Source organism: Lutra lutra, chromosome 14 (assembly GCF_902655055.1).
Source record: "Lutra lutra chromosome 14, mLutLut1.2, whole genome shotgun sequence".
Taxonomy (NCBI): Eukaryota; Metazoa; Chordata; class Mammalia; order Carnivora; family Mustelidae; genus Lutra; species Lutra lutra.
In genome coordinates this window covers 58,880,937-58,893,835 of record NC_062291.1, presented here as the reverse complement: position 1 = coordinate 58,893,835, position 12,899 = coordinate 58,880,937, and the positions used below count along the sequence as shown (strand labels likewise).

The window sequence follows — 12,899 nt, the reverse complement described above, 5'->3', positions numbered from 1 at the left end:
TTGCTTTCTTAAAGTGCTTCTTTTCTGTGCAGTGGTTCAGGAACCAGAGCCTCCAGCCCCTCCTCCAAACACTGACCATCTCAGGTGCCCTAGAGAGGAGCATAGGACAAGGCCACGTCGCTGGGCCTAGAGGACAGTGGCTGTGGCCTGGCATGCTAGTGCCCACAGGAGGAGGAGGCAGGGGCCACATCCCACTGTGGAAAGTAAGGAAACATTTCTGGCTTTGTCTTCTCGCATTGTCCCATTGAGTGCGTGCTGTAGAGAAGGCTATTTAAGATCATTTGTACCAACACTTCTCAAATGTACCTCAGTGCAGAGCTTTTCTTTCTGCAACCTAATTAAAATTCCATGGATGTATTCATGAGTGTAGAGGAATGAAAAATTGAAAGCTGGGGTCCGAGGATCAAGTTAGGTCCCCCAGGGCACAGGCATCCATCCCTGCTCCTGTCGCCCACCCAGTGAAGGAACGGGGTATGTCCTAACCACACTATTGAAATGGATTCGGAAGGAAGGAAGGAAGAAGGAAGCAAGGAGGGAGGAAGGAAGAAGGGAGGGAGGGAAGGAGAAAAAAGAAGGAACAAAGAAGGAAGGAAGGAAGGAAGGAGGAGAAAAGAAATGGATTCTATTATCGGGGTTTGTGGGGTGAAGGGGTGTAGGCTTCTATTTCTGCATATGTCAAGAAAACAGAGATGATTTACAGACCAGGAAAGAACAGTCATCGTGCTGCCATACAGGGGAAGAGATCTTACTCTCACCAGCAATATATGGAAAGACAGGACAGAGAGAAGAATCCTTGCAGCGGTTTTCTGGTTTATCATGGAGCCCACAGGCTAGGACACTTGCCAGTTTTCTGTGTCTGACAGCTGGTCTCAGCCAGCACAACCCCTTGTCCCTCCCAGCACCCTGGTGGCTCATGTGCTCGGGATCTCTCTGGCCTCCCCCAGTGCTGACATCAGCTCGCAGGCCTGGAACTGGGAGTAATTTACCACAGCCCAACTGGGCCAAGGCTGGGCGTGAGGCCTGAGGAGCCACGGAGGCTCGGCTAGGAGCCGCAGGCCACGTGGGGGTGGGATGGAGGCCGGAGTGTGGGGGCAGTGTCCCTGTGGGATGCTAAGCAATGCAGCCTTGACTCAGAGCTCTCTGTTCCAGGCCTTTCCCAAATATGAGGCGTTCATGAATCGCTTGGCATTAGCCATTGAACCTCTGCTGGACGCAGCCCCCGTGGACACGGAGGCCTTCCAGAGGGGTTCCCTGCTGCAAAGGCTCCAGGCGCTCTCCACGCTCAAGCCCCTGCTGCAGGCAGGTGAGTCCAAGGTGCAGGCATCAGGTCTAATGAGTGACCTTCGGGGAGTTGAGCCCATTTTCTGGATGATTGTACATGAGCTTGAACCTTTAGGCGCCTGCCCACTACCGGCAGTGGATAGGGGCTGCCTGGAGCACTGTGCGGAACGGGTACTAGCCTCGCTGCCCAAGATAGAAAGCCCTAGACGGAGGCTGGTGGGCAGACGGTTCATCTGGAAGGGGACCCCAAGGGGAAGGGCGGGTGCAGAAGGAGGAAGAGTCCATCACGGGGGGTGCTGCTGCTGCTGTGGCCACCACCACAGGCGACAGGTGCTAGCTCTTAGGGGGACCACCCATGTAGCCTCACGAAGGGCACCTCAGGACCATTCCCAAGAGAAAAGGGGACACATTGGTCCAACAGGTTCACTCCCCCACTGGTCCCAGATTGCTCCATGGGGCTTAACTCCCACCTGGAGCATTAACTTCTGGGCAGTGCACCCATGGGTGCCAAGTGGGCTCCCCTGGGTGTCCAGTCATGGTGCCAGAGACCCCCCTCGGGACGAGATGAAGAGATGCATCCTATAGATCTGAGGTGAGATGCTGTCGGGTTTGACAGCGTGAGGCTGACTTAAAGCCTGCATGGAGCTTGTCACCACAGTCTTAACTAGAATGAGAGACAGGGGCAAAGGGAGTTTGAAGGGATGTCCCCATACACAAAGGATGCTAGATTTGGGCTCAGCAAGAAGAAATTCTGTGATGAATTTAGTGATGTCTGCCACGGGTATGAGAAGGGACGTTTCACCAAGCATGCTGCTGTTTTCTACCATTCCTCCAGGATATGAAGGCCAGGTTAGCTCCTGCATTCTGGAAAAGCCCTGAATGAGTTAGCTCATACAAAATTGCTATGTAACAGCTACAAAACTCAAGTAGCACATAAAAATAAGCATCTATTTCTCACATGTCCACACAGTCTGGTCTGGGCAGGTCTCACCTGTGGGTTTATGGCTGGGGCACATCAGCCACCCTACCTGTACTCCAGGGGCTTCCCACCCTCTTCCTGGAAGCAGCCAGTTGGTCCAGGCCTGGCCGTCTGACATCAATGGCAGAAGCATAGAGGTCAAGGGTGCAGGTGCAGGCCAGTTTCAAGCATCTGTGTGCATCCCGTTTGCAAACATCCCATTGGCCCAAGTAAACCACGTGGGTGAGCCCAGAGTCAAGGAGCAGGGCAGATCAGCCCAGCTGCAGCTGGAGGCGCTGTGGAGCTGCAGGAAAAGTGTGTGGATATGGGAAGGATCCGAGCCAGTAGAATCTATCATGAAACATAAAAGTCGACATTGCCTTTCAGAAGACCTGTCTAAAGAGCTTCATGCAATGAAATTTATTAAGCAAATTCTAGTGCCAGACATTAAGCCAGGCACTGGGGCTGAAGTTGCTAGAGATCACGATCCCTGCCCTGGGGGCCTTACTGCCCAGTTAGTCCCTGAGCTGTTGTGAATCAGCTTCTGAGCAGTGGACCCGCCAAGCTGGCAACCTCCCAGGGGCGGGCCTTACAGAGTTCAAAGTAAGGGACTAAGGTACAAGTTAACACTTTTGAAAAATAACTCCAAGCACTAAAATGTATTCATGCCCGTGAACTTGCAAACACTGTACATATGTCATTTATTCCTTACAGTAGCCCTTGGGGATATGAAATATCACTCCCATTTTGCAGATAAAGAAATAGGAACAGAGATATCGTAGATGGGAAGGACTCCTTCTTGCCTGTCTCGATTTCTGTTTTATGGGTCTTCTCTTTTAGGTCGCGTGCTGGGAGCCCAGCTACCCCAGTATTGCCAGGTCCTCACAGCTCCAATTACAAAGGTAAGGGGCTCCCCAGCCTCAGGCTGGACCTCACAGGGAGGGAGACACTCCCCCTGAGGCCCCTCTGCTCTTCTCCTTGACATTTTGCTGTCCCAGGTGCTGGATCAGTGGTTTGAGTCCGAGCCCCTAAAAGCCACTCTGGCCACAGATGCTGTGATCGGAGCCATGACAAGTCCCCACACTCCAGGGAGCGGGTGAGTGTGGGACAGGGGACATGGGCTGCAGCAGGCACAAAGTGACTCTCTCAACAAGGGTGCGAACAGCTGTTGCTCCCCCAGTGAACCGGGCACGAAGCCAAGCGCTCATCGAACCCTCAAAGCAACACCTGGGAGCCATGGTTCAGAGAAGGGACAGGTCTTGCCCCAGGTCACATAGCTGGTGGTGGCAGAGCTGATTTGCAGCTGGCCCTCTAGAATCTTCCTTCATAGCCACTTCTCTCTCCTGCTGCAGCGGGAAAAGCCTCTCTCCCACTGTGGGAGCCCAACATGAACAGCTCTTTCTCCCTCTCCTCTTCCTCCTTCTTTTTCTCTCTCTCTTCTACCCCGTCTTCTCTCTCTCTCTCCTCTTTCTATCCCTTCTCCTCCCACAAAGTTCCACTGCCTTTCTCTCCGCCACAGATCCTGTCCCTGGGTTCCAGAACACACACCCACAGACACCTTCATCAGGGTGGGGTGCTGCCTTCCCTTTTTTGGGGGGGTGTTGACAGCGGAGCCAAAAGGGGGCAGCAAGACCCAGTGAAGCCTGTACCTGTGGTGTGACTTAAGGAGCCCCTTGCAGGAGCAGGAGCAGAGGGCGTGTGCGCAAGCATGTGTTAGGATAGAGGATGCTGCCAAGTGTTGGGCCATTTCCAGTACATCAGAAGATGCAGCTAGAAGCTGTCAACGTGGCTTTTCTCTCAAAGGACAAGAACCACCCTTGGAAGTGGTTTCTCAGCACACACTAAGCCAGCTCCAAATTCCCCAGGGCCATGGAAAAGGGGGTTGGCAGTGGCGGCCCCACCTTGGCCAACTCTGTGATCCACCCTCCAATTTGGATCTTCTTTTGGGGCCTCCTGGCCTCTTTTCTGTGGCTCTCCTGGAGGCAAAGCTACTGCCCAGTGTGTGAAATGCACCTTTAAGTAATTTGTTTCCTCATTATTCCTTCCAGTGAATACTGATGGAGCCCTTACCTGTGCCAAGTGCAGGGCCAGGGCGTGGAGGGCACTGAGATCCTCACAGGAGGGGTAGACACAGGGCGAGTGATGATAGTGGAGTTCTGTGAGGGCTGGGAAGGGGGTGGAGCAGGGAAGCAATGCTGTCCAGCATCAGAGGAGGCCTCAGTGAGGAAGAGATATTTAATCTGAGACTCTCAGGACAGACATGAGGGAGGAACGGGCTTTAAGGCGGCCAGACCAGTCCATGCAAGCACTGGGGGCTGAGCCGGGACCATGTGGACGTTTGCTTTGGCAGGAGTGCAGACTGCAAGGGACGGGTATGGGGAAGGATAAGGCTGGAGCCAGAGACTGGCCATGCCACTGAGGGCAATGCTGAGTCGGCGAAGGCATCCCAGGAGAGAAGTGACAGGACTCGCCTAGGTTTTGTGATGGGGCTCCAGGTAGGCAGGGAATAAAGAGTGGGAGAAGGTGGTCCAACCAGGAGGACATCACTGTGGGAGTTGAAGGAAGGGAGGAGAGACCTGGGCCAGAGAGGAGGCCTCAGGGGGCAGGAACTGGAACATTCTCTGGGAGGCAGGTTGATGGTGCCTAACTGCATGGAGGGAGTGAGGCATAGGTGCAAGTCACGACTGGCCCCCAGCTTCCTGTGGGAAGTGGAAGCTGCCATCACAGGATGGGGAGAATGAAGGAAAAACAGGTTGGGGAATGGGGAAAGAGATGGGTTGCTGCTGCCTGTGGAAAAAAAACCCACTCAGGTGGAGATATCTGGGGTAGCCGGCGCTCAGGAGAGAGTTAGGGCTGCGGGTGTGGGATCACCGCCGCGTGGTTGGGGCTATGGCTCTGCCCGTAGATGCGTTTGCATGGGGAGAGGATATAGGGCGTGAGGCAACAGGCCTTACAGGAGCCTAGAGCCCATTTAAAGGCTGATGAGAAAGGCAGCATGGGGGGAGAGAGAGGCTAAAGGTACCAGAAGGAAAGGACTGTTTGCACCTAGAGCTCTGGAGAGTTAAACTGCACCTCCAACCACTGACCCCAGTGGTCTGTCCTCAGGTATGTGCTGCTACATCATGTGATGGGGGGCCTGGAGGGGGTGCAGGGGGCCTGGGGCTATGTCCAGGGTGGCATGGGTGCCCTCTCGGAAGCCATCATGAGCTCAGCCACGGCACACGGAGCAAGCGTCTTCACTGAAAAGGTGAATCCCTGCCCACCCCTTATCCTGATTATCTGTAGGGATCCCAGCATAGAACAAAATCCCAAATTCGGAAGTTTCCTCATTTTACCCATGCACAAAGTGGGGCTTTGGAATCAAGGGGCTGAGTTTATGCAGCCTATTCTTGGCTGAGCAGCTGTCAATCAGGTCCCAGTTCTTCTGACCACCTCCCTTTGAATGCCCCGGGCCCCTAACCCCCATTAGAGCTGAGCGTGTGCGTTGGCGTGGGTGGGCTGAGGCTTCCGCGCTTTGCCGCAGAGCCCCGCAGGGTGGGTTCAGGTAGGGAAGCTGGGAGCACCCAGAGCAGCACAGACAGCGGAAATCCCCCCAAGATCCAACCTGTATCTTCCTTCCTGGGGGGATTCTGGGGCCTCGCTCTGGTGGGTTCTAGACAGTGGCGAAAGTGCTGGTGAGCAATGAAGGGCGTGCCCAAGGAGTCGTGCTGCAGGACGGCTCGGAGGTGAGGAGCCGAGTGGTGCTGTCCAATGCTTCCCCGCAGGCCACCTTCTTGAAGCTGACGCCACAGGTGAGGCCTGGGGGCTGGAGGCAAGACATCTGCACGGGGTGTTGGTCAAGGGCGCCAGGACCGAGTGAGGCTGGGATTGCAAGCGCCCAGTCTCTCTGCGCTGGGGGAAGCCAGTCCTTCTCCCCCTGACCCAACAGGTAGCAAACAGGGAAGAAGCCTCAGATGTGCGGAGAAAGGTCCAGGGGGAGGAGGTGACCTAGGCATGCAGTTGGCAATTAGCAGAACCAGATTTAGAACTCAGGTCTGACTTTTAATCCGGACTTATCCTACTCCCCTGACTCACTGCTCTCACGAACTCTGGTTCCTTCTGTGTCGGTTGTCTGGCCCTATCAGTGCTGCATGAAACCACTGCACAACTTCTGGACGTTTAATAAGAAGTCCTGCCTTAGCACACAGAATGGGAGAATTCAGTTGACCTTGGCTGAGTTCGGCTGATCTGGGCTTGCTCTTGTAAATTCCATCAGCTGTGGGTCAGCTGGTGGGGCCTGCTCGTCTTGGCTGGCCTCACTCCTGTTCTCAGGTTGGCTGGCTGGCGCTAGCCCAAGACAATTTCTGCTGGAATAACCAGGTTGACCAGCTCTGCTCTACGTGTCTTTCACTCCCCAGGATGATAAGTCCAGGCAGGTTCTCGGGGTCTGGCAGAAGCCAAAAGTGAGCAAAGTCACTCATGCAGGTGGTTTTCAGGATTGTTTGCCTTTTACTGGCTCATGGTCACCTTGTCCCAAGCCCAGAGTCACAGTGGGAAGATGTTACAAAGTTGTGTGGATATGGCGAGGGGTGAGGACTGGGGGCAATTTTTGCAACCGATGGCGCCTTCCCTGTCCCTGAAACATATGATAATATGTCTATGAGTATGGAGCTCCCAACCATTCTTGGGACTAGCTGAGGGCACAAGACACCAGGTTTTCTGAGTGATTCCACTAGGAAAATTCAACAAACATCAGTTCAAAAGCATCTTGTCAAGATAATTCTGAGATAATCAAGACATCCAAGAGATTACAGACCAGAGGAGAAAGGGGGTCTTTGGCCGTCTGGCCATGTCCAAAGTAGGAGTTGGTGTGCGCCATTTGCATTTGCTGTGGGAGGTCAAAGGAAGAAGTGGTCAGTGATAAGCTGGGGGGGGCGGGGGGGGGGATGCAGGGGAGCTTCACAGAGGAGGGGCTTTGGCTGAGCTCTGAATGATGGAAGGAATTTCTGGCAGTGGAGGTTGAGGGACCATTCTCACCAAAGGAAGGCAGCAAACCCCCTGGGGGTCTCGGCTATCCCCAGGCCTTTCCATGGAACCTTCTTCCAGGAATGGCTTCCTAAGGAGTTCGTGGAGAGGATCTCCCAGCTGGACACCAAGTCACCTGTTACCAAGATCAACGGTAAGAGGCACACAGATTGCAGAACTGTCTTTTCTTGACATTATCTGAGTGAGAAATCTCCCAATTTGGGAAAAACTGACTTACATCATCATCTCTATTTCCTGACCAGTCCCCTCCCCTCCACCCCCATAATTTTTATTTTTTTTCCAATCCACCACTTGGGTGAGCAGGGTGATGGGTAGAGAAGGAGGATCCGGGAGGCCAAGGACATAGGCCTTTGGGCCCTCAGCCTCCCCTTTGGTCCCTCAGTGGCTGTCGACAGGCTGCCTGACTTCCTGGCAGCCCCCAATGCTCCCAGAGGCCAGCCACGGCCCCATCACCAGTGCTCCATCCACCTGAACTGTGAAGACACACTCCTCCTCCACCAGGCCTTCCAAGATGCCGTGGATGGCCTGCCTTCCCACAGGTGAGTGGGCCCTGGGCTTTGTGCCCCCCTGCGGCATTCCTACACACATGGGCTGGGGAAGGGAGGGTGACTATCTAGACCCAAGTGAGGGTTGCCTCTTCTTCGTGGGGCTTAACAGTCAGTGTCTTAGATCTACCTAAATCCATACTTAAGTTCTAAGGATAGGAAGTTCATCCCAGGCGATAAATCCATGGGCCAGGGCAGGTGGGAAGTAAAGAGAAGGACATGGGGAGGCCAAGTGCCACAGATTAGGAGAAAGGGCAAAGGATGGCAGAGAGAAGAGCACTGGCATTTGGGGAGAATTGGAGAAAATGCTTACTGGGAGAGAAGGGGTCTCTCTGACTCGGCAGCCCATCAGAGGGCACACACTCCTCCGATCCCCCTGCTCCATATTTTCTTGTCGCCGATAAGCGGCCTTCATGCAAAACTTGTAAAAGCATTTCCTACCTCCCACCCCAGTTGTATCTCCATCCTGGGAACAGGCAGGGATATTATAAGAGCAAGTACCTTTCCATACTATCAATTGTCTGCCAAAGCTTGTTGAAACCCGTTCTCTGTGGGACTCCATATTGAGTGTGGGTTAGGGGAGTCAGGGATCAGGCAGGGGCAGGAAGGCACAAAACTTACCTTAGGGCAGGCACACAAATATTTATAGCATGACATAAAGAGGATTGAGCCCTGTTCATTCATAAATATTCCAAGCCTCTACTCTGCCAGGCTTAGTCCAGGGACCTGAGCACAGAGCAGCAAGCAAAGTCCACATGGCCTCTGCCCTCGGTTCACTGACCTATGGTGGAAGGCAAGACAATCAAACACGCACTGATAGTATGGCGAAAAATAGGTCAGAGGAGCAGATGGTTCATTAGTCTTCATAAGGACGTCAGGAAAGAAAGGCATCTCTGACAGCATGGCGTTTGAGCTGAGACCCAAAGAAAATATTTGCACAAGGGTCTTATAAATTATATCTGAGGAAAAACATTCAGACAGAGGGCAAGTCATGTGCAAACGCCCTGGGGCAGGAGTGGACTACTGTGTTGGAGGCATAGGAATGTAGCCAGAGAGGCTGGAGAAAGAGAACCTGGGAGCAAGGAAAGGAAGGAAGGGCCCCAGAGCGGCAGCCGGGCCCTTGTCAGCCTCTCCTCGCTTTCACTCTTGGAAAGTTTGTGCCAAGCCTGGCTTCCATTTTGGAAAGACCGCTCTGGCCACTGTTGGATTTAAAAAAAAAAAAAAAAAAAAGGCATCTGTTGCAATTGATTACTGTTGCAGAATCCAAGGGACAGAAGATGGTGGCCTGGACCAGGGTGGGGACAGTGGAAGTGACAAGAAGTGGCCAGATACTGGGTATTTGAAGATGAAGCTGGCAGCATGTGCTGTTGGATGGGAAGTGGGGTTGAGCTAAAGAGGTGTCACTGGAGGATGGTGTTCATCTTTATAAAAAGGGGGAACCTGTTGTGTGGGGGAAGGAGCAGGCTTTAGGCATTCGGGTTTGGACAAGTTGCTTTGGAGACGCCTAGGGGACATCCAGGTTCATAGGATACATTGCAAGTGAGAGAGGCAGGGAGGAAGGGCATTTCACATGGCCTTGAAGGTGCTCATATTTGGAGATTAGAGGGGAAATGTGCTCCAAGTAGACGCGGCATTGTAAGCAGAGGAGGGGCGGGACAGGTCGGAGTTCTGTCAGGGGGCCTCGGCCCCAGCAGTTCTGGTCTGTGCAGGCTGCTCAGGGAAAGGCAGGCAGACAGTGCTAACCTGGGTTGAAATCTGGCCACCTGAGCACCTGCTGCCCTGGGCCTGGCCCCTTCCCTCAAGGGCGCTGTCTGCTGGGCCCTGGAGAGGTTTGAGACCATCAAAGTGGAGGCTGGTGGGGACAGGCACGCAGGTAGGGGGAGACTAGGAGGGACCTGAGACCCAGGGATGGTGGTGGTGTGGGGGTGCATCAGGGGCTGGGAGCTGCCCCGGCTGCTCTGGACCGTCCCAGGGGGTACGGACCCCACACAGGCGAGCAACCATCACAGCCTGGCAGACACACATCATCTCACCTCGCCTTCCTTCCTCTTGTCCCTGTCACCACTCCCAGCCCCTCCCGCAGGGCGGCTGCCATTCTTCATGCCTGACCCTCTCTCTTCCTCCTGCGGCAGGCCTATGATTGAACTCTGCATCCCTTCCTCGCTGGACCCCACCCTGGCTCCCCCGGGCTGCCATGTCATCTCCCTCTTCACTCAGTACACTCCCTACACGCTGGCCGGAGGCAAGGTGTGGGATGAGCAGGAGAGAAGTGCATATGCAGACAAAGGTAAAGGAGAGCAGCTGTCTCCTGACAGCTGGGACCCCTCCCCTCCTGACTGCCCCATTCAGGGTTAACACCTGTTCAGTCCCGTCCCAGCAGGAGAGAAGTACCCAACAGAAGCTGAGTCAACACAGTGAGTGCCTGTCGGGACAAGGCACTGGGCCAAGAAAGCCTAAAAGACGCAGTTCCTGTCCTTAGGTTGCTCACAACCCAGTGGGAGTTTGGGGGAACCAATCTTACAAGACAATGTACTGTGTGAACCAAGGGAGGAAGCTATTCACCAGACAAGGAGCGCTTTCCAAAGGAAGGGACATTTGAGCTGGGTTTTAAAGGATGCATAGGAGTTGGCCAGGCACCGGTGGGCATTCCAAGCAAAGAAACAACTTGAACAAACCAAGGAGGTGAAGAAAGCTCTGCATATTCATGGGAGATGAGTAACTTTGCAGTTAGGTTTGGGGTGAGCAGGTGGGAAAGTGGGGTAGACCCATAGGACTTTGTAATGATTATTTATTTGCCCATGGACTGTTTTTTTTTTTTCTTATTGAGATATGATTTACATATGATAAAATAAGCTCATTTTAAGTGTGTAGTTTAATGAATTTTCATAAATTTGCCAAACCGTAGAATCCTAGCGCCTCCTCTTCTCATGCCATCTCATTTCTCTGCTCTTTGGTGCCCAGTGTTTGACTGCATCGAGGCCTACGCCCCTGGCTTCAAGGGCTCAGTGGTAGGCAGGGACATCCTCACACCACCTGATTTGGAGAGAATCTTCGGGCTTCCTGGAGGGGTGAGTATAAGACTGGGGGTCTCAGGGCCGCCTGGGTGGCTCAGTCGGTTAAGTCACTGCCTTTGGCTCAGGTCATGATCCCAGGGGCCTGGGATCAAGTCCTGCATCAGGCTCCTTGCTCAGTGGGGAGCCTGCTTCTCTCTGCCTCTCCCTGCCGCTCTGCCTGCTTGTGCGCTCGTGCGCTCTCGCTCCCTCTCTCTCTCTCTCTCTCTGACAAATAAATAAATAAATATCTTTAAAAAAAAAAAAAGACGAGGGGTCTCTCATCACCTTCTTCTCCCCACACCCCCACCCCTTGGCATGCCCGCTCAGCTTTCTCTTGTCCCCCCACACCCGCCCTGAATTGGGAAGGGAGGATGGTGCGGAGACTGCAATGGAAGAGGACAGAGAGGTGGTCCAACCTGGGGATTTGGGGAGGAGTAAGGAGATCAGACAGAAGAGACAGTGCCCGCTGAGCAGGTCACCAAGACCGTGGCCCCCTCTGTCTGGACACCCATGGCCACCGCTCCCATCTGGCTTTCTTCAGAGGGAACTCCCCTCTTAAGGCAATATGTCCTTGGACTTGCCTCTCTCATTGCAAAACCTCGCTGACACTGGGGTTAGAGGGAGCAGCTAGGAGGTCAGTCCACAAGGCAGCCACCAGCTTCGTGTTTCTCTTGGTGGCTTCCGTGGGGTGAGACCAAACAGAGCCAGGCTACACAGGCAACCCGCCCAGCACCCCACAGAGACTTAGGATGAAAGAAAATGAAACACATCTCATTAATAATTATTATATTGATCACATGTTGAAATGATAATGTTTGGGATCTATTAGGTTAAATAAAATATATTATTGATGCTCGTTTCACTGGTTTCTTTTTAAATCTTAATGTGGCTCCTAGAAAATAAAAACTGCATATGTGGCTCATGTTATGTTATTATTGGACAGCGCCGGTCCGGAAATAGAGCACAGGAGACTAGGCACTGGGGGGGGCAGAGCAGAGGGATGGGGGAGGCATCAGGCAGGCATGCAGAGGTCAGGGCAGAGGTGAGGGGAAGGGTCTGCCTGGAGGCCCAGGCAGGGCAGGTGATGCCACCCACCAAGGTGGGGAAGGTGCGAGAAAGCAGACTGGGCAGGGGAGGACAAGAGCTCAGCTCAGGACATGCTGAGAGGGTTAGCTGGAAGGACATCCTTGTGGTGATGTCCAGCACATGTCAGTCTTCTTGTCCAGACCTGTCCCGAAAGTCTGACCTCCCCCTATCCCGTCCCGGCCCTTGCTCCCCACTTCTTGGCTGCTCAGACACAGGCTAGGGGAGCAGAACCAAGCTGGAGTCCCCTGCCCTTTGCCTGCCATCAACAGTGACTTCTGGGACATGAACCCCCCCAGGGCCCAGGCTCAAGTGGGTGTCTGGGCCAAGGGAAGGTGAGCCAGCTGCCAAAATAAGTCAAACCCCCCATTTTTCAAACACAGTGAGGAGGATTTATAGTTCTCAGCAAAACCCTTAAAATCTCCCTCTTCTTTTCCCTTTCAGTTCCCTTCTGCTCTGAAGATGCTCACCTTTCTTTCCTCCTGAAAATTGCCTCTAGAAAACTCCATCCCCAGAGCAAGGATATGCACCTGTTCTCGCTCTTCCGCTCCCCTTTCTGCTTCATAAGAATCCAAGAGAACATGCTGGAAGGAGAAGAACCTTCCTGGGCGGGGAAACTCGAAAAGGCGGTAAAGCCCCTAACACTCCTAAGTTAACCACTGTGGCCCCGCCTCCTGCAGAATATCTTCCACTGCGCCATGACCCTGGACCAGCTCTACTTCGCCCGCCCTGTGCCCTTGCACTCCAGCTACCGCTGTCCCCTCCGGGGCCTGTATCTCTGTGGAAGCGGCGCCCACCCGGGTGAGTGCCCCGGGGCCCCTTCCCTGTGCCACTGGGATCAGCGGTGCAGGGATGCAGGGGGAGAGGCCTGCGAGCAGGGACCGCCTACAAGAACAAGCCATCCCCCATACTCAGGCTTCTTGGAGCGCAGGAACCGAGGGTGGGGGGCTCTGC

General features: G+C 53.9%; 1 protein-coding gene across 1 annotated transcript in view; it reads left to right on the top strand.

The window, feature by feature from the left end:
* PYROXD2 (pyridine nucleotide-disulphide oxidoreductase domain 2) overlaps positions 1-12,899 on the top strand; it is a 30,429-nt gene that overhangs the window by 13,639 nt on the left and 3,891 nt on the right. The window contains exons 6-15 of the mRNA XM_047702471.1: positions 1,150-1,303; positions 3,080-3,141; positions 3,238-3,335; positions 5,345-5,486; positions 5,896-6,030; positions 7,325-7,397; positions 7,647-7,803; positions 9,942-10,096; positions 10,771-10,877; positions 12,626-12,746. Of these exons, the coding sequence (XP_047558427.1) occupies positions 1,150-1,303; positions 3,080-3,141; positions 3,238-3,335; positions 5,345-5,486; positions 5,896-6,030; positions 7,325-7,397; positions 7,647-7,803; positions 9,942-10,096; positions 10,771-10,877; positions 12,626-12,746 (1,204 nt within the window). The remainder of the gene's footprint in view (positions 1-1,149; positions 1,304-3,079; positions 3,142-3,237; positions 3,336-5,344; positions 5,487-5,895; positions 6,031-7,324; positions 7,398-7,646; positions 7,804-9,941; positions 10,097-10,770; positions 10,878-12,625; positions 12,747-12,899) is intronic.